This window comes from Thermobia domestica, chromosome 12 (genome assembly GCF_964235325.1).
Source record: "Thermobia domestica chromosome 12, izTheDome1.hap1.1, whole genome shotgun sequence".
NCBI lineage: Eukaryota > Metazoa > Arthropoda > Insecta > Zygentoma > Lepismatidae > Thermobia > Thermobia domestica.
The window spans coordinates 210027910-210050997 of record NC_137465.1 but is presented as its reverse complement, the minus strand read 5'-3'; the positions used below and the strand labels follow the sequence as shown (position 1 = coordinate 210050997).

General features: G+C 34.5%; 1 protein-coding gene across 2 annotated transcripts in view; it reads right to left on the bottom strand.

Moving 5' to 3' along the window:
* Nucleotides 1-163: 163 nt before the first annotated feature.
* Nucleotides 164-23088, bottom strand: part of LOC145667010 (vesicular integral-membrane protein VIP36) — a 53498-nt gene continuing 30573 nt past the window's right edge. For both annotated transcript variants that reach the window (XM_081734691.1, XM_081734692.1), the window contains 2 exons: nucleotides 19350-19413; nucleotides 164-16555 (listed from right to left, as the gene is read on the bottom strand). In XM_081734691.1, coding sequence (XP_081590817.1) covers nucleotides 16404-16555; nucleotides 19350-19413 — 216 coding nt within the window. In that variant the 3' untranslated portion in view covers nucleotides 164-16403. The remainder of the gene's footprint in view (nucleotides 16556-19349; nucleotides 19414-23088) is intronic.

The following is a 23088-nucleotide window of genomic DNA, read 5'->3' as shown; positions in this document are numbered from 1 at the left end:
GCATTTTTATGTAAATTATAAGCGAATTAAATCCGTCCAGACTTTATGAAAACCCTGTACTTATATTTTGTAGTCCAATGAACGACCAACTTAGAAACAATGCAAATCAAGTGCGAACGTTTTAATTTTGGGAAGGAAATGTAATAATATTTAAACACACGTGTATATATACACAATTATTTATTGATCGTTCGTATCTTTTAACATATCGAATTTTGTTTTTTGAATATTGCTCATTTATCCAAAAACCAAAATTAAACAATTAATACCTGACTTATAAAAGAGAAAAAAAGAACATCCCACACTGCTTCCACCGTCAAAATTTCCATTATTTCTTTGGTTATGTTTTTTTCCAATCATACCACAAATTCTAATTTTCATGAGTACCCTTAGAAGCCCCCAAAATAACCGTAAATCCAATTCACGAGTACATACAGTAACACTATTACTTATACCCTAATAATATACTATACATAAACAATTATGGCAAACGAAGTACATAACGATCAATGAGAGACTCACATTTTCATTCAATTCAATCCAGTGCAGTGGCGTACAAACGAACCTTTTTATTTTGTCTTTTCTTACAGCTAACAATATAACAGTAATAATATAAAAAATTTAGTTTATACTGCATATCCAGAATATGATCAGAATTTGTTTTAGTTACAATTTTACAAAATACTAGATGCAAATACAAATAAATATCATTACACTTCCGGTCTGACAGGCCACACAGACTAAGGCTGCCTGACAGCTTTCCAACTGCCTCAAGATACCTGTTCTATACGTCCAGGGAATACAAACCTAGAATCACACACGGTAACCGATAGCTACATGGAAGTCAATCACTATATGTACTGAGCGATATATTATAGATACATGAGCATATTTCTCTGTGTTACTGTTTCTGTGCGAATTCCGCTTTCAATTCTTTACAATTGTAAATAGAAATACGTGTTACTAATACCTACACCTACGAGATTTAAAAATTCACTTGAGCGAAAAAAAAATGCGATGAAAAGTACTAAGCAAGATATTTGGAAACTGAGTCGAATTTTTAGAGAAAAAAATAACTGTTTTTCGTGGATAGTTCCCATTTGAAAGAAAAGAAAGAAGCTAATTTATTATGTGGACAGAATTTAAGTTTGTGCTTAACAATTTTATGTTCTTTGATGTACAAGATATGTGACGTAATTTTACGTCTATTAAATTGAAAATAAAACTTTCCATTTTCTTCAATGTGCAACATAAAAATCCTACAAGAAAAGGTGAGATTCCGATGATTTTTTTTTTTCTGCGAAAACACGTGTATAGCTTCCGTCACCCAGCAGACACTTTTTTAAAGCATTGATTTTTTTTTCTACAGAAGTACCTACTTGAAACTGATACATGCTATTGTTAGAAATTAAGAATACCAGAGCGTTTTACAAAGAAAGTACAAGCATTTTGAAGTACTATCTGTACGTGGATATTGATCGTAATTTGGTGTTCACTGTTAAACAATTCTTTGGTTGCTTTACAAGGCTTTGATCATGATATAACACTGCGGTTGCTTATTGTTCGGTAGTTAGTAAAAATGATAAACCAGAGTTAACATATATTCCGAAAAGTCAGTCTACGGATACACAACTGTCAACCAACAGGCAAACCCTAACTACCTGGTTCGAAGATTGTAAAGGGCACTAAACGGAAGAAAAAGTTCTATTCTACGACTTACAATACTTTTATCACATATATTATCTATTAGACTAGCTTTGAACGTTGCAGCATTTATTGTCACTGTTCTGACTTCTTTTTCCACACAATTGTAACAAGAGTAAATAAGCTATTTTTAACACTTTGAAATCGGAAAATTACCCTCTCTTTCGATCAGTAAGTCCAGCCGGGATGATCGTATATTGGCTGAAAGCGTACCTAACTGCGAAGACAATGGGGTATACACTCTTTTTATATGGTAATAACAAATGGGTGTTACAGCTAATTAACTGGTTTCTGTAACACTTCTAAATTTGACTTAGGATTAAAATGGCTAACTGCCAACAGAACCACCTCTGAAATTTAGCTTCTTAAAAGTGTAGAAAACATATTCATATTGTTCGTATAATTATATTTATTGGTTCAGATTTTACAACATATTTTTACGTTTTTCAAAAAATGATAATTCTAGAAAGCCATTTTTTAGTTTTTTATGAAATGTTACAATCTATAGGTGCTGAAAGTACTATACCAATGGGTAAATTATAAGCTTCACCACGGTCATAACTGAAAACATGTTGCCACGTTCCACACAATGCGGAATATTACGCCAATGGACTTTATTTTTAAGAGTACAAGTAAGGGAAAGAAACCATCTGTGTGAGTAAATAGCTACGAAATGCTGCACCATTTCGAAGGATTCCGTTGCAGTTAGCGGAATATTGCAATAAACCTATGGTAGTTATATTTTACAGTGATGAAGTTTACGCATTATCTTTATTACAATACTGTAGTCCAGCGATTGATGCGGCACTTTTAGACCATTCTGTGACTAACAGTATTTTCAACACGTTTCTCAATGTGGGATATTACCAAAAATGTGACATTACAATTAACGTACAGAACAGTCTTAATCAAAGAAATTTTGTTCTATTTACTATAACAATCCATGCAACTTTCAACACCATGAAATATTTAATTGTACAGATTTTTTTTGAGATGCAACACACGTCACTCAGTATAAGTCACCTTAGAAGTGAGTAGAGTCACCACTATAATGCCTTCTTTTTAAGTCAGAATAGTTTTAATACTTTATTGTATTAAGGACTTCTACTCTTGGTTTGGTGGTTGGGCTAGAACATGGTTCTAACATCCCTTTCAGCATCCAAGCTAAATGAGACGTGGCCATACAGCTTAACGAGGGATCTGAATCACATGGGTTCCCACCGGGAATCGAACTCTCTTAACCATATAGAATTGAGGGAGCTCCTGATTTTCACATTTTACTACGTATGGAAGAGGTATGTTTACAAGGGGTATACTTCGTAAAATACGTGGAAATGAGAGCCGGAGAGAGCATAGGCAAGAACTTCAGGTAGAAGAAGGCGCTATTTGTAGTTATTGTCACAAGATTCTTTATTTTTTGTTGAAGTCAATTCTAAGCACACTTCTTGCGTAAAGCAAGCACTAACAAATCAGCAATGTTGCAAAAAATATTTAGTTTAACGTCCCACGGTTATGCACCGAGGCTAAGGGAGACGGTGATGATGAGAAATGAATGAAATGGTGGAATGAAGAAAGTAGGGGAAAAGGGAGAACTCCGAGAGAATCCACGCACGCGGTTTGTCCACCACAAAGCTCACTTGGCGTGAGCTGGGATTGAACCAGGGACCCCAAGCACCAGAGGTGAACGCTCAACCACTGAGCCACTGCGGCCACAACAATGTTGCATCTTACAAAACGTTATGACTGTAGATTTTTATTGAAGTACGCGTATAGAACGTCATTTCTCGTAAATGAATGTTATCTAGCATGTACATGTTGAATGGAACGTTGAGGTATGTTTTCCATATATTATCAGTCACTAAAAATTATTCAATACAAATGTCCCATTATTTGAAAGTAAACATTTCTTCTATAAACATTGTAAAATCATGCTCAAGTATTGAAAGCCAGTACACAAGAATCTTCACAAGTTCTACACAGCATTTTTGAACATCCTACGTCTGTAGTACCAAAGAAAAGAATATTAAGACGAAAATCTTATTTTTACTCGAGAAACTTCAGACTGATATTATGCCAGATTCAGGTGTCCCTCTTTTTGGATTTATCAATATAGTGTTCAGAACGGTAAGTATTATCGTAACGATTATGCGTACCAAATCAAGTCTAAACTGTGCAGAATTTATTTTCGCCATATTATAATTAAAATAAACTTCTCTGTGGCACCACAAATATATATTCAAGGTATCTGACTTAAAACTTTGTTAAAAGGTTTACATATTACTACCATTTATGTAAGTACAACAAAATAAACCATCACCTAAATTTTTGTATGCCACTGCACCTTTTCTATTTTCACTTAAAAAGAAAAAAGTTATCCACCGCATACCAAATATCATTAAATGCATCCCAAAGAAATAACAAAAACATCACACTTCAACTTAACTGCCTGTTCTGTCAGTCAGTCTTCATAAATCTGGAACTTAATACAACTGAATAATGATTCATCACACAAAATACTATAATAACGCTAATATTAGTGATTCTAGATAAATGTTCAAGGAAATTTTTCTTAGAATAATATGCTAAAATATATAGCCTCAAAGCAGGTCAAATTTTAGAATCTTTTTTTCGTATTCAATGGTGTCCTTTTATTTAATATCTTGCAACAGATTGTCGGCCATTTGAGAAACGAAGCTATATTTTTCCTTAAAGCCTGCTGCTGAAAACAGCTGCATTTCTATAAGTATTTACCTCATATCTTTAACTCAGAATCTTTTGCTATATATTTGTAATTACTTCAGAAAATACTTTTCTTTTTTTTTTTTTTTTTTTTAAAAAAAAAAAGCATATTAATCGTCATGAGCGAAGTGTCTGATGTCTTGTATCCATTATTTGTGCTGCCACTGTAATTAAATTGTCCATGAAAACAGTTCACCTGCTACCTTATTATTTTACATACTGAATGAATGTCTTATCTTCCTTCACCGTACCTCGTTGTCTCGTTTATTTAAATTAATTTGTGCCTCCCCCCGCTCCCCACGGGCTTGGGTGGAACCTCTCACAAACTTACCATTCTGCTTCCCAAATATACCTCTTAACCCTACATAGTAATAATAAATAAATAAATAAATAAATAAAAGCATACTTGAAAACGGGGTCCTCGGTTTCCCGTATCCATGCGTTAATCACTACGTTATCGGAGTCCGCTTTCTGATCAGACATATATTCTATGACTACTGTATATCTACCTTGTATTCACTCTTTGAATATCGTTGCTACAAGTTTAGTATTATCGCGTCAGTGGCTACATATATTTCCCCTCACCTCACGGTTGGATGAGGAGTTAAGAATAATACATATACTAAGTTTGGTTGTAAAATACTGATATTTATTTATGACAAAAATTCACCTAATCTCTTTTCCTATTTAAAAAAAAAAAAAATCCATCGATTATGTGGAAGAAAAATCGCCACTAAATACTGACTCACCGACTGGCATACGACGCAATGTATATTATCTATTCCAAATGGACACATTTTAAAATGAAATTCTGATAAAAGAACATCTGGAATTTATGTATAGACGTTCATTATCAGCTGATTAAACAAATTTACCACTTTGTGTGAGAATAACATGGTACACTGTTTCAATTAATTTTGTCCAGCTGTTGGATTTTCTTTAATGTATACAAAACAAACGGCAAGACGTTCTAAAATTAGTTGCTATATATAAAAATTCAATGGACGATGCATTAATGGACAATTTCCAACGCAGCACGGTGTTTGGGAGTATGTTACGCGCATTTACAATTAGCAGATTTTTGACTACGAAACTCGCGAACCGCGAAGAGTATCCGGAGCAAATGTGACTACCAATAATACGAAATAAATCCAAAATAGGTGACCTGCTTCAGTCAGTCTACTCTAATCTATACAACACTAAAATATACACACTCACAAAAAATTCAAGGACCTATGCTATTTCAAAGATACTTGAAAACAAATAGCCAATTAATTACACACATATATATAGAATACATGCACATATTAATACTCAACAATGAAAACAAAGGAAGACGTCCGTTACGTAACACATTACAAATAAATCAATGCGTGTGATGGTCATAGTATTGGGCTTAAATATGATACTACAGCCTAAAAAACAACGACGAAGTTTAGTATAAAAAAGGTTTGATTAATCAAACAGCACCTCACATGATTCTTATTCACAATTTGTTTCGAAGATCTGAGTTCAAAGAACAGTTGTCAGGGCTCGGAAAAAAATTCTCAACTAACTCTATTTAAACTAAAATGGCGTCGTGGACAAAAATAATTCGCTTTCTTTCAAAGAACCAAACACTACCTCATGTCACAGTCTATAGTTGATTATGAAAGTAGATCTTATAAACAAAGTACATGGAATTACATGCCTCTCAGATTAAATCCTGTTTAATATACATTTTTGTACGATACAGAGAGGATCAGTGCAATATATGGAAACAACCGAATAATCCTCAATGTGGCAACATTTTATTACCTCAAATTATGTTTTTATTTGTCGAACCACAGAAATCTTTAAAGGTATAAGAGACTGAAATTAACTTAATTCACTTTTTAATTAAGAATAAAGGAGCGGTTTATTATAGTATTCTAAATTCTCTTACGATCTCTTCTTAAATAACATGCCACTTAAGATGTCTGTCATTCAGCAGATGAAAAACATTTAGGATAAAATACAGTAAACTTTCGATTATTCGCGGTTTACCTTTCTTTCTTTTTTTTTTTACGCAGGAACAAGAAGATGCATCACTTTGTTAACAAAATGTTGTTAAAACACATTTCAATTGAAAATAAAAAGAAGTTATTTTAAGACCCCCTCGCCCCAAAAGTAGCTGATAGATTTTTTTTTGAAAAAGTAAACAGAGAAACTTGGAAGTACAAAAAACTGTTACATCATAATTATACGTGTAGGGCCTCTATTATACATAAAACTTGTCCGAAAGCATTTTCGTGTTTATTTGTGTCGCTTTTCGGCCATTTTGCGGATTATCCGCAGTTGCCACGCCACTCAATCCGCGGATAATCTGGAGATTACTGTATTTTCAAATCGAGGATATTTTTTCTATTTTCAGCACCTTTATGGAACGAAAATTATGTTTGCAACATTAGTAGTATAATTTGCACTTAAATCAGTTTCTAAATTTAAAAAAAAAGAAAAAAAAGTTTGAATTGCTTCTATTGGCATCATAAGCAGTATTTGTTGATAAACAGCTTGAAAAAAAAAACAACTTCAAAGAAAGGAAGCACATATGCCTTTGTTTGCTGTAATTTACCTTAGAATGAAATTTTAGAGCTTTTGCATCAGTGAGGGTCAGGGGTTACAAGTTTCTTTTTGCACGTGACTGTCCTCATGCGGGCAAAAGCCTACTTTTTAACGAATACATGCTAGGCAACGAATATATATATATATATATATATATATATATTCAGCAAAAACACGAGTGATTCCAGAATCAAGGTTTATCATGAATTTTAGCACGATATTTCTGTCAGATTATAGTAGAATGTATGAAGAAACATATTCGTTTCCAGAAGTACTTTGTTCTTGTAGTCTACCACTATAGTAGCTTTCTTTCAATGTACAAATTCTCATTTGACAAAATAAATTTATAAAATAAATAACAGAACCTATGTTGAATTAGAACAACGCAAGGAATAAAGAAAATTTTCCAGAATTGAATGAATACAATTTTCAAGAAACTTGCCTTAACCGTTCAGAATAACAACTAGCGATACAGCACTTGCTTTAAACACTGTAATTGTTACATACAAAGTGTGGTCAAAAAATAGGGTGATTTTTTTTTTCTGACACTGCTGACGCTACAACTATTTGATGTAATTTGTCCGATAGCCTGATCCGTTGAGAAAGGCAGCGTCACGCTGGAACACGTTCTGACTTGTCAGTCAGCGTCCAGAGCCGCTTGAGTGAGGTTGTGTTTAGCGTGTGTGTCGCGCATCATTGATTTCGAACAACGCGTGAACATTAACTTCTGTTGCAAATTGTAAAAAAAAGTGCCAAAGAAACTCACAAAATGTTGAAATTGGTGTATGGCGATAATGCTGTAACTCTTAAAGACTGTTTACAAGTGATATGAGCGACTTAAAAGCGGAAATGAGTCGGTAGAAGACGAGCAACGTTCGGGATGTCCATTAACCTCAAAAACAAAAGCAAAACGTACATAACATGGCAAAAATTGCTCGTTCAAACAGGGAAATAACTACTCGAGAGCTTACCAAAGAACTTAGCATCACGTATGGGTCCGTGCAAAGCATTTTAACCGATAATTTGCAAATGAGATGAGTGAGTGCAGAATTTGTTCCCACACCTCGCTTTTGATTCGCGAGTTTTTGTCCGGAAAAAGTGTTCCTGTCTGTCCACATCCGCCTTATTCACCAGATTTAGCACTATGCGACTTCTGGATCTTCTCAACAATTAAAACTGTACTTAGGGAAAAGCGTTTTGACACCATCCTTGACATTGAGAAGGCTATGACAGAGCAGCTGAACGTCCTTTCAAAAGAAGTCTTCCAGAAATGCTTCCCGTCATGGATTCAACGTTGGGATAAATGCATTGCTAGCCAAGGACAGTACTTTGAAGGAGATTAAATCAAATTCCATGTAAGCCTATTACTTTATTTGTAATAAAATTATTCACCGTATTTTTCGATCATACCTCGTAAACGTAAGGATAGTTTGTTCTGGTCAGCTACCATATCATACTTTTAACATCCCAAAAGTCACTTCCGAACAACGATAATATAAAGTATCAGATGAAGGCAGATATAATCAACTGCATGAAACGCAGAACAATACGAACTGCAACGGTGAAATAGTATCTTAAACCATGAAAGAATGAACACAAAGTTTATAGTGTAATTTAAAGGGCTTTGTTGATAATTACAACAAATTATTGAGGTTTAAATATTACCTAGCTGTAGTTCTACGAGCAATTCGTATCAACTTTTCGTCCTTCATTTGATTTTTCCCTGAAAAAAAAAAATGTTTCTGATCTGAATCAAACTTGCGATGAAGGTAAACCTTGATCTGCTGTGAAATACGAGGAGGACCAGAAACTAAGGTTACAAGGTCTATATTTCTGCAGTTTCGTCTGTTATACTGGAATGAGTAGTGTATGATAATTTTAAAAATACATGGAGTTGGCAATTGTGCAGTTTCAGCCACCCGTCACCGACAGCGCTAGTTGTATGTAAACACCAATGGCGACTCGTTTGGAAAACTGGTTTCGCGAAGAAGTCCGATTAGTTATTCGATTTCTATAGGCGAAACATGTAACCCCGGATGAAATTCACCGGTACCTGGTAGAGGTTTACGGAGAAACAGTGATGTCTCGTCAACATGTCGCAGAATTGTGTCGAAAGTTTCCAGCTGGTAGACAACGCGCGCCCGCATACAGCCCAGAAGACTACCACGCTGTTGAAGCAGTTTTGCTGGGACATCATCGACTACCCTCTCTACAGCCCGGATCTCGCTCCAAGCGACTTTCACCTTTCACTTGAAGCAGCATCTGGGAGGCCGTCTCTTCGCTTCAGATGAAGAGATGAAATTTTTCGTCACAGCGTGGCTGAACACGCAAAAACAGGATTTTTACCAGAAGGGAATCTTCAAACTCATCCCACGATGCGACAAGTGCCTCAACAGACGTGGACACTATGTCAAAAAATAACCTAATATATGTACTATTTGTTGGCTGCATTGGTTGTATGAAATTAACATATACACGTTTCACTGAAGGCTTTATAACTTTCTGATCACCCCTCGTATTAGAGTGTGCAGATCTTCGCTTCCGAAGTTACGATTAGTAAAGTAAAGTATACGTAGTAGAAAAATCAAGTGAAAGACGATTTTTTACGATTATGCGTTAGTTTTACTAGTAAAGAATCACGTATTTAACAACTATTTTAATACAGTCAAAAAGCTAAATCACCTTTTTTCCAACTATCAAAACGTGTAACCAGATGGCTTACCTAAAATATGAGAACCCCATTTCCTTTATACAAACTGTACAAGAACTTTATTCATTACAAAATGGCTGCACAAACCAATAAGCTTCACATACAAAGCCTCCAAAGTACAAAAGAGAAAACCCATTGATTTACTGAGACCTACCAATACATCATATCAGAATACCAGTGCAGAACATTCTTTCGAAAAATCACATCGCACAATAAACGGAAGACCAAGAGCTTTTTGGTTCACATTTTCTCTTTTGGCAGACAATGACATTATGAGCTAAGAGACGTCTCTCTGAATTATGCTTCCTTATTTTGGTAACAAAAAATAAAATCTCTTATGGACATATTTTAAAACAACTGCATTTCCTTGCGCAGCACTTGCATTTTACTACTATTAACATTAATGTAATTTTTGTCTTCATAAAATACCAACAAGTGGAGGAGAAAACAAGATGTTTGACAACTAGTAAAGTAAATGATTGATCGAAATCTTATACGCACGCTATGTTTAAAGCAGAAAAATTCTAAGTGAAGTTATCAGCAGATAGATAGATTACTTCTACAACATAACTGGTTATGCAGACTTAAGAAAGAATTCACACGGAAAACAGATCATATTGCTAGTAATGATACAACAGTCGTTCGCAAAGAGAAGGAAAGTAAGTTCAACTATACGAAGGTCCAGATCAACGATCAGACTTTTCCAAATAATTCTTTTCTTTCATTGTATAGTAAGACATGTCCTTATTTACGATGTTATTAACATCAAATTATAGAATTTTACTTGCATTAAAAGGCTACTTTCGTTAATGAAACAAAACGAGGTAACTTAAAGACGGTATTGAAGAACAGATTTCACCACACATTATTATGTGCTAGATGGATTTGAATTTTACTGAACTCAAAAATACTACTTAAAAATCGAGACACCATATCAAAAATTACACTAAAAACTGAAACATGTTACGAAAATTTACAGTACAGTCATGGTTATGCACTTGTTTTTTCCTAAAATAATAGATTAACTAACGCAACGAACGAAATTAACTTATGTTTTGAAGAAAACTCGGGACGTTTCGGAGCCCTACTCAACAGGCTGTCATTTTATTCTAAATCCTGTTACGGATTTTCTATTATTATTATTATTATTATTATTATTATTATTATTATTATTATTAAAAAAAAAAAAACTCGCTAGTAGCTGTACGTAAGAAAAGAGACATTTAGTTACGATATAATGAACGGAAATTAATTACGTAGCATAACTATATACACTATTTAACCCTTTTAAATTAAATCGTATATTTTTATACGATAGGGTATCTTCATTATTCGATTAAAAAAGTACCAAGAAAGCTCTTTACTTCGGTTCATTTTTTTTTTTTCAAGCCTGGAGGCATTGTGGAACACGTTACGTATGCCTCACGTCTTTCTGCGTCGAGACACAAGTGATGATGTCATAACTTCAAACAAAGGAATTTTTTTGTTAGGCCTACTTTTATTACTTACTTTTGAACCTAGATGACTAAAATTTTGCACACACATTCAGTGCACCCTTAGTATTCTTCACATTTGTTTCAGATCTCTATGTTAAACAGGGGACAGGGTTCAGAGGGGCAAATGGGGTAAAAAAAAAAAAAAAAATCCCTTTTTCGCTATTTTCCCGCCTCAGATACATGATGGAGACACGTGAATAGTACCGTTTGAAAGGATGTTCTAATCTGAAGAGAATGAGGTACGAATCATTACCCTAGGTAAATAGGGATGTCTCAGGAAATTTTTATCTGAAATCCTGTTTTATATAAGAATCTTGGGAACTGTGGGGATATTCTTAGCACATTGGTAAATACTTTTTTATCTTATTTTTTAAGATAGAAGCCTGAAATTTTGTACATACATAACATATCCCTTAGTGTTTTTCAGTTGGTTTTGAGATCTGTGCATTAACACATGGGGAAGGGGGAGGTCCAGAGAGGCCCAAACTTAGAAAACGAGATTTTTTTTTTTTACCAAAAATCCCCATTTCCCTCCTTGGAGACATGATAGGCTCATGTGAATGGTACCGTTTGAAAGTCTATTCTATTCTGAAAGGAATGGGGTACAAACCATGACCCTAAGATAAACAGAGATGTCTCAGGAAATTTTTGTATTACATCCGGGTCATTTGTGGTCTTCTGAGGCATTGTAGGGATGTTCTTAGCTCATTGGTAAATATTTATTCCCGTCCTTTACTATTCAAGATAGACGCTTGATATTTCGTACACACACTTAGTACGCTCCTTAGTATTTTTCAGTAGATTCTGAGATTTGTGCGTTACCACAGGGCCTAGAGGGTCTCAAACTTTTTTAAAATCAGAAAAAATCCCGATTTTTTTTTCAAAATTTCCCTTTTAGGTACATGATAGGTAAATGTGAGTGGTACCGTTTGAAAAGCTGTTCTATTCTAAAGAGAATGAGGTACGAACCACGATCCTAGGATAAACAGGGATGATGCTGTAGCTGCTTGACAAAGTTTTAATTTACCTAAAAAGCCATAATTTAAAAGGGTTAAACACGAATATCTTGAGACTCATTACGTTTATCAAATATAAACAATCCTATTTGTATCACGAAGTAACTATATACTACATGGTTTCAGTGTGTGTGCTGACACTTCTTTTTAAATGGAAATTTATATCAATTTTTACTCACAGGAAGGAAGAATAACAAATTTAAAGCACACTTATAAATTGTGCATCGTACTTTAACATGAAGCCTCGTTACAGTTTTGAAAAGTGAGTTTGTTTACTTTATCTCTCATAAAGGTTCCACTGAAAGGCAGAAACCCTCGCATATGAATCTAGTTTAACAACATTTAGAGGTCATTGAGGAAGCTGTTGGCACATTCTGAAACCATTTGAATAAAACTAATTGTTCCCCAGGATTTCGGCTAGCTGACACAAATACAGGGTGACCCAAAAGTAGGTATACACCCCTGCATTGATCAAGTATAACATTTTAGTTTATGGATTTAATTTGCTTCGACTGTTCCGGGCTCAACTTATAAGTATAAAGACGTTAAGAACAAATAATAAGGAAACTAGATCTACCTGTTTGAAATGATATAAAATACGGGACGGGACTGTATACCTACTTTTGGACCATCTTGTCTTAATGCTGAAATCTAAATATAGTTACAGCTCTTATCCTACTTTGAAATAATTAAATTGCAACAATCGTCACCTATAAATTGCCTGCATGCTAGCGACAAATATTAGCCTGACTGTTAACTATTACCGTTACGCACTGACAGAAATTTTTCCCTTTTATAAGGATAAGATTACATCGTGATACAATGTAAGACAGTTCATATTTGAGTAATTCGTTATGTATCCTACAACGTTATCAATCAGCAATTATTCTTTGTCTTTACAAATGTTGATAGCACATACCTGTGTATAGTGGCGTATTTAGGATTTTGTTTCGAGAGGGCTATGCACAACACGAGGAAGCAGGGGAGCGGAGAAAGCAACTGCCGACCTAAGTTTGAGAATTAAATGCACAGAGTGGCCCAAAAGTAGGTATACAGTCGTAGTACTGCCATAATTTGTTCTTTGTAACTTCTTTGTCTTTTGTCGGAATGTCAAAGTTGCTGTAGGTTTGAAGAACAGCCTCCTGGGTAGATTTGAAGAACAATGAAATGTTGAATGAGGAGACATTTTGAACACTTGCGCGCCTGAAAACTGAAATTAAGATTTAAGTGCTATTGTACACCTACTTTTGAACCACCCTGTATTTTAATCGATTGTCTACTAATATACTAGGAAAAAACGTGAAACTTGTATGTAGCTGGAGGAATACCCCCCTTCCCCAATGAAAATCTGAAATGACGCTCCTGCAAACACACGCTGAATATTTGTAATCTCATTTCAACTTTACTGGTTACATTTTAGAAAAAAACTGAAATATTCAGTTTTATCTCTGTGCGTTTTTATCTGAAAGAAAATGGAGACAAGTTGAAGCTGAAGCTGAAATATAGTGATTGGAGTTTTAGTTGGTCTGGAACACGAACCGTGCAAGTTGGTATGGAACACCAGTTTCGCTTATCAGCTCCTCTTAGTTTTGATGTTACTGACGACGGTCGACTTGAATCACAACAATGGTCGAAAGTATGATAAGAGAAACGAAAGAAATTAACATCTAAAACACAAAAACAGAAGAGTAGAACGGATGAAAGAAAGAAAAAAAGAACACAGTTCTTACATGAAATGAAATTTGAGAAATACAGTATTGTTTCTGAACAAAGAGCATAAGAAAATGAAAGGTCAATGAAATTCTTAGAAATAGCAAGGATTAGTGTTGTACGTGGAATGCAAAAAATTAAACTTATTTCGGGGGTGGGGGATTGAGCCCAATAGCTCCCCTAAATACGCCACCGCCTGAGTAGTTAATTGCCATTCATCCTATCTTCACTAAATCTGCTTTTCTTACCTGTCTTGATAATGCTAACAGCAGTCGGTGAATACTTTTTTTTTTTTTTTTCTGAATAAATCAGTAACATAATACAGAAGAGCAAATGCTGATTGAGATCCTTTGAATTTATTAGTAAGACAGCTCCTCAAGTGCCTCTCATAAACAACGGATTTGATTTGATTTTTGTCATTTTGTTCTAAAACTATAACGATGGTACACGAATCATCCACGACACTTTAGTACGAAATTCCCTGCCAGTAATGAAAATGCAAAATACGATCTTGACCATATTTGATTTTAACAGTACGAGTGAAGTTAACTGAGTTAAAATCGAGGTAGAAAAAAAGTAACTATTTTGTGTTCACATACACTGGAGAATTTTGAGAAGCAGTGACCCCCGCCCATCTCGCTTATTTTTAGAAGTATTGCTGTTTGATCCAATCATTTGAAAGAATGTTCTTATACCTATTAACCTATGGCATTTTGATATCGCGCTTTCCTTGTGAATTTTGGTTTGCTATTTACTTCCTCAAACGTGCCAAGCACGAAAGTAGGAAAAAAGTGTAAATACTTTACAGAGAATCACAACCATTATAATGTAAAACTGAAACTGTTTTAACTTTTTAACAATTTGTTATGCTGATCGTACTTTTAAGAATCTGTGGCAATAAAGAACACAATATGTAATTCAAAATAAACACTAATCTTGTATCCCAAAAGAATACTGTATTGTATTACATTAAATGATTTCGACCCTCTGGGTTGAAATCAATTAATATACTACAGGGTGTTAATAAAAAATGTGTCACAATATTTTCGAAAAAGACTCCTCATATGAAAATAAGAGTAAAGTTTATATGGACTTGTGTTCAAAAGTGGATAGTTTCCGAGTTACAGGGTGCCGAAAACGTGAAACAAGTGAAGTTTAAAAGTTCATAGCTCCACTACTATGTGAACTATCCAAATATCCATGTTTAAGAATACTCCAGTACCTGCACACCAATTTTTTGAGAGGTAGGTGGAGAGTGATCAAGTAGTACTCCCAAACAGCCTCTCTAAAAAGGATTGTGCAAGTACCGGAGGCTCTAAAAGATGGACATTTGGATAGTTCACATACAAGTGATGTCCTGATTTGACTACGCTCGATCCTTTAGTAACGGAACTACGGACCTTTAAACTTCATTTTTTCACGTTTTCGGCACCTTACATCTACGAAACTATGCACTTCCGACCACAGGTCTATATGAACTTTTTTTTTTTCTTATTTTATAAGGAATCTGTACCCAAAATATTGTGGCGAATTTTTATAACATCCTGTATAATAAAATATCTTTTCGGGGTACAAGGTTAGTCCTTAAATTTTAATTTTGTAATATATATATATCGTAGAGCGTCTATTAGCATATACATTATGCAGTTACTATATCTTAATTTCTGTACAATTTATATTTTATACTACCCCTGGTTTTGCGAACAATATTTATGCATTACTCATTCACAAGAAATCTTCCCAACAACCATTGAAAAACTGGCAAATACGCATACTTTTAACTAAAAAGGCAAAATCATCACTAAAAGAATCCTTTTGATATATATGTATATATATAATACAAACACCACACAACAATCACACGCGCATCCATTCTTACAAACAGCCAGTACATAATTCATTAGGAGCATTATTATTATTATTGGAATTTATACACCTTTTAAAGATTCTTCTTGAAAGTTGAAATACGTATTTCGAAGTCTTAGCTTACACAAATGTACACAACAATTTGCAAGGCACTGTACATGGTAGGTTTGTATAACACATTTAAACAGCTCAACAAGATCGATTACCACATAGGTTGAAAAAAAAAAAAAAAATGTTAGCCAGTTACAAGTAACTGTAGACTATGCGTCGAGTATCTCCAGATGAACATACGACTGCGTATATAAATATATTTATATATATATATATGTATGTATGTGTGCATATGGAGACAAACTGGATGGGCAGAGGATTAGATATATTCACACACCAGTCTCTCATTTTCTTATCTCTATAGGCATCAACGTCACAACATGAGAATATTTAATATATATGTACACCGATTCACGTTTGTTTCACCCATAAATCAAAAGGATAACATTATGACACCCATCTGTAATAATGATCTTAAAAAGAGATTATTCTGAAAGGAATTACACACGCACGCACCCTGTTGTTCTTTCAGTAAAACCTCTTCCGTGAATTTTCTTGATGTTTTTGGTAGAACATTATTCCAATAACAACACACGCTACCACTCCCAAGGTTCCTACTAACAGCAGCAAAAATATTTTAATTCCGCTCAGAGATGATGGCTTAGCGTCTGGTACATGATCTGGAAAGCAAAAATTACATTATACAACAAAAGAAGTTTTCGACAAAATACATCAATGATATTAAAACTAAAAATATACAGCGAAACCTATTTCTTAGCTTGGCCACTCCTGTAAATAGGCCATCTGCATAACTTGGTTGGATTCTTATGGAACCTGCATTACTCTTTAAGCTGGAACTAACTGTTTAACTTGGAACTTGGCGACATGGCGACATGAGGGATAACATCCCTTGGCGATCACACTATCCGAGGAAAAGGAGGGAAAGAAGCGGCCTGGGATTTATATGTTAGGTACCATATCGGCATTTGCCTGGTGTGAATTAGGAAAACCAAGATAAACTTCTCTCAGGATGACTGGCCTAAGAAAGTTTATACATTTTTTCTAGTGTTCCCTCTGGGAATCGAACCCGGGATATGTTAGATTCATGTATGTTGGACGCCTACATCATCTTCATTTCATCTCTTAGAAACTCTTTTACTGTTATATGTTTCAGCAGATCAATAAACCCAGGGGAGAAAGGGTTATCCGTTGAAAGTAACACATCAAGGGTGATACTGTTCATTACTTCTATGGCTGTTGAGGGGAATATGCGAAAAGATCGGTGCCATTAAGACTCCCTCTTCACATTCTACACTGCTAGATATTTGGTATCCAGATGAATTTACTGAACTGTCTGGATTTATTGAGTGTTCTCTGTTTTCGTCACGTGTACGAATCCCCCTTTCCCATATGGGGGTCTTGCAAGAAATCAACAACTACATTGAGTTGATTTTGAGTTTAACGTCCCTTTCAGTAGTGAGGCTGTATGAGACGGGACCTACTGATTAAAGTGGAACCCGAATCACATGAGCTCCTGCTAGGAATCAAACCCGGGTCTCCCACGCCAAAGGCGTGTACGCTAACCGCTTAGCCCCAAAGGAGCTCCAACAACAATTACGATCAGATTCATACTGCAAAGTGTTAAAAAAAAGGCAGAAAGAAAAGAAAAGAAAAATAACATAACAGAATAAGTGTTTTCTTTTTCTTTGGTCTCGCTAGTAAAAGGGGCAGACAGTGTGGATTTTTTTTTTTTTTTTTTTTTTTTTAATATTTCTTGAAACTGATGATCTTATCTGGATCTACCTCATAGGTAGAAAGGAGAAAATAAAGAACAACCTTTTATAGGTAATATGCCGAACTTATATTTTAAACACAGTGTGAATGACACACTAATATTCATATTTATCACATACTTTTTTTTTTTTTTTTAAATAATGTTTACTACATTTTTGCAAGATACTAATTACTACATAAATAATTAGTTGCTGCATTAAATGTGCTTATATTAGTTCCTAATATTTTTTGTTTCAAAATATACAGGGTGTCTCATACGGTAACTGTTGACATACGGTAACTGTTATTATCAGAGTTACAACAAAATGTAGGAGGGGAAACCGTCTCCAAGTATGTTTTCAATCTAAAGTGAAGAATTTTTTTAAAAAAAATCGGACGATCCGTTTGGACTGTACACTCTTTATGCGCCCAATGTTAAATGAAAATGCAACGTTGCATTTACCTGAACCCACAACATAAATGAATGAAGTTATTATTTGAAGCGGGGGCTGGCCATCGACATGTTAGCGTAAAAGACAATAACTTCATTCACTTACGTTGTGGGTTCAGGTAAAAAGCAACGTTGGATTTTCATTTAACATTTGGCGCATAAAGGGTGTACAGTCTAAACGGCTCATCCAATTTTTAAAAAAATCCCTCACTTTAGATTGAAAATATCATATTTGGAGCCGGTTTCCTCTCTGATATTTTGTTGTAACTCTGATAATAACAGTTACCTTATATCAGGGGACTTTTGAGACACCTTGCATTTATTTTCTGTAAGTTAGCTACTTTTCAATGGAATTGATGGCGACCAACATAGAGAAGTTTTACTGTATATACAAAACTTAACATTTTTAAAATGACTTTGAAGGTTTCTCGCGGGGCAAAGAGATAGGTTTGATGTGGCACGTTCGTTACATTCGGAACGGAATGGTCATTTGTATATCCTGCTAGACTTAAGCGCTTCCACTCAAAAAAAGTTACATTTTCAATGATATGTCAATCAAATGCTTAACTGAGAACTCTTCCATTTTCTTATTTTCACTGTTATAATTTCTACTGGTAACAATTACCTAAAGTTATAAATCAAAGTGATAACAACTGCCAATAAGCTAGGCCTCAACAAATTTAAGCGAGTATGAAGTCCTAAATGCAACAAAAATTAGTTCATTAATAATTTACTAATGAAACAAAGGCAAATCAAAGGTAGTGTAGGATGATAATATGTGTGTGTTGCCAACTGACGAATACTTCTGCATCGATCGGTCGTTATAGTCTAATCTTCTGCCAGAGGTATTTCAATGATCGTATCGACTGACTCAATTCGCGTGAACCATTTTTGGGTTTTGCGACTATTCAGTTCTCCTTCTACAGCATTCACAGATACTATTTAAAGTTCCACAAGTATCACCTCGTCTGCCCAATAATTTATTAACAGTACACGAATAATCCTTAAGCCCACTCCAAGTCAGACTGTTGTACACGTCAACATGATGACCCGCACAACATAACGCGCGACACAACATGATGACTAATATGCATTCCACGTACACTTACACATGGTTACACTTGGTTACACTATCAAAGTTACAGGAATAGTGTGATATATCTGTTTGAGTTGAAAACCAGACGTACTTATAACTTACTCTGTTATCAGAAAAAGAATTCTCGCATAATTAGAACTGTTAATCCCCTTACCTCGTGGTGGTTCGAAGAAAGCTGCAGACGGTGAAATCTGAGACCTGTCCTCCTCTTGTTTAGGCTGAAACAGAAATATGCATTTAGTAAAATTTCAATATTACTTTTCACAATTCCCTAAAGTATTAACGGTGAATTTTAAATTTAATATCCTGTCGTTACTGTCTCTAAGTTAAAGAGTGAGTATTAAATATACATGATTGATGAAGTAGGACTAAGATGCAGTCTATAGAATATCTAAAAGTCTATTGAATAAATTATCAAAATGGATAAGAACTCACTGTAAGGTCATTACTACATATCTAATTTTTTCATTTACCTTCACACATTTTAGAACAAGTATTACTTTTTATTGCCGTAATAAGTCATCTTAAAGGAACCAAAATTAAACGTAGATAAAGGTAGGTTTGACAAATACAGAAATTATATCACCAATTAATAACCAAACTAGAAAACAATATATTGTGCCTCGGCGTAGTATGATCGTGTCTAACAAACTTTACTATCAAGAAATTCTGATAGGTAGCAAGAATGGAATAGCAGAAATAAAACAGAAGCAAGTTTCAAGACAGTCCGTAATAGTGTATTAATATCATTATTATTATCATCATATACATTGTTGTTATAAATTAAATCTTATTTGATACAATTTTAGGACTAAAAGGGAACATTTGTTCCTAACTCTTGCACTGCCTAGATATTTTTCGTAACGCTGACTACCAAGGGGGGGTCATTTTGTGCCCACCTTTTAAGATTAAATATATCTCTCAAAAGAAATAAATTAGGAACTCTCTCAAAAATATACAGAGACTGAAGTGAACAGTACACAGCATGACTAACAGCTATTTATTGTGATACCATCTAGGAGTGACAATTCTAAATGTCAGTCATATCTCCTACCAACGGGAGGGTACTTTTTGCCCACCAACTTAAAATAGCAAATTTTATGAAACACAATAACGTTCAATTTTAACCACCGTAAGATACACGTTTTTGCTAATCGTGTTGAGCAATAACATATTTTCTTACAATTTTAAAGAAGCGATTAGAAGAGTAATTAAAAAAAAAAAATATACTGTGGTACTCATAAAGTACCCCCCCCCCCCTTCCTCGCACGTTGGTAATCCGAGAGTTAATTTCATACAGGAGAATAAAAATAATATGAGACAAGTTTAAGATTAAACTGTTAGAAATTAATTTCTCTGCAGAAGCTCACACAACCAAAAGACAGCAAAATATTAGGAATAAGAAAAAGGGCCAAGCATGTCAAGGTAAAAATTTTTGTCCCGTAACAAATCTCCTCAACGTTTCTGTTTAACTGATGCACTGTAGCCAAACGTAATCAACGACATTCAACCACTGGTTTGCAGAATGATAAGTATCAGTTTTGACATAACGTGAGCTCTAGGCGATATTCCAATATACAAGGTAGTTTACAACTTCACTGTGATGCATCAACTCAATTTTTATTTCATATATTTATTTATTTGTAATGAATAAATTTATTGTTTTTTCAAATGAGGGGAGCAGTATAATTTGAAAAAAAAAAAGTGTCTACACAGGGAAAGGCATTACAGGATCATTCTTCTTCTGTTTTTTTCTTTTCTTTCTTGAAGTAGTAGTTAATGCTTGAAATTATCTTGATATGTTGGAATTGTATTTGACATCACGATTGAATGACCTGCAACCACAAGGAATCTTTCACCAAGACGGTACGTCACCATCTTGAGCTTACAAGTCAGATATTTCCTGGACAGGGCTATCCCACTGCGTTGCAGTAAGAAGCATGGGCCTCCTAGATCCCCTGACATTACACTCCACGACTTCCTTGCATAAAGTTATGTCGAGGAAATAATGTACAGAACACCCGTGATTGATTTGAGGAGCAGAATAATCGATACCGTTGCCACAGCTGACTAACATGCTACGAAGGGTTTGGACAGAGTTCGAAAATCTAATAGCTACCGTACGTAGCAGCAAGGGTGCGTATGTGCAAGTGATCTGAATTAAAATAACTACACTTTGCCTCTACATCCATCGTATGTTCTGCAGTTCTGCAATATTAGAGTGAAATTGTAAAGTACCTTTTTGAACAGTTGAGTAATGAAACACTTAATTTCTCTACTTTATTATTTGACATTAAGAAAAAATAATAGAAGTGACTACAAGCATTCGTGATATATAATGAGAGATGCCGAAAAATTAGCTTCGTGTTACGTAAGAGAAAGAAACTGATATTGCAAAAACTAGGGAGAAGATAAATATGGGACAGTTAAAAAAATGAAACCAGTTGATTAAAATATTATGAGATGAATTTTTATCTTGGAAATGTGATGAAAGATATGTAGAAAAACGAAGTGAAATAGCCTATATTTCGATGGATGAATCTTGGGCCAGAGCAAAGAGTATTGGGAGTCTGCAGTGATCAGAAATTTCTAATTTTGCGGATAGTGATTTCCCAGAAACGACAAAGCATTAATTACTGACTGCAACAGAGGAAACAATAAACTGCAATTATAGATTATTATTTACTTATAACTACTTATCGAGTGTATGTAACGCACTATAATATTTCAAGTAATTCACCTACTAATCTTCCTCGGACAACTTTTCTTCCAATATTTCGAGTTACAATCGGACACACAGCCTCAAGGGCATACAATGGCTTAAGTCCTTTTTTCACAACACGAACATTTTTTTGTCTCAACAGTGGAAATTTAAGAATATTACTGAAATTTTATAAAAAATTACGGTCACTTGCTTTTCCCAACATATTGTAGGTTTCTTGTTTTACTATATACACAACAGATAAAATTAGTTTACTTTACTATAGCAAGAACTGGAAGCGAAAAGCTGTTGATTTTTCCTAGTGAGACTTTACATAAAACATCTCATATATATTTCATAGCTGCCAAATATTTTAATCTATATAATGAGTTTGAAACATTTTAAGCCTAGAATTTACATGTTCTTCCTATTATATTATGTGTGCTATATCAATCACTTAACAACACATATTTGCTATAAACTTAAAGGCTGAGAACATGGAAAACAAAACACACAGACGCAAAATTTTGTGGAATGTCTATCACTAACAATTATTACTGAAGAAAAGCAACTAAATTATGCAGTGACAACATCCTGAGGTCACACACATACCACTGTTTCACTCTAATTTTTCGAAGTATTAGGCCGCTACGAGTCTTAATTTTTGATATTGTCCTTCTTTTTCTGTCTCGATATTTTAAAAAAACGAAAAGATAAAAACGGTAAATGTCTATAGACATATTTTAAAAGATATAGTTCCTAATATTACGACATGTATATGTATATTGTTGTACGAGAAGTGATCAGAAAGTAAGGTTACAAAAGCCTGCAGTGAAACATATATATATTATTTCATACAACCAATACAGCCAATAGATTGTACATACGTTATTTTTCGACATAGTCTCCATATCGGTTAAGGAACATAGTCTCCATATCGGTTAAGGAACATAGTCTCCATATCGGTTAAGGAACATAGTCTCCATATCGGTTAAGGAACATGGTCTCCATATCGGTTAAGGAACATAGTCTCCATATCGGTTAAGGAACATAGTCTCCATATCGGTTAAGGAACATAGTCTCCATATCGGTTAAGGAACATAGTCTCCATATCGGTTAAGGAACATGGTCTCCATATCGGTTAAGGAACATAGTCTCCATATCGGTTAAGGAACATAGTCTCCATATCGGT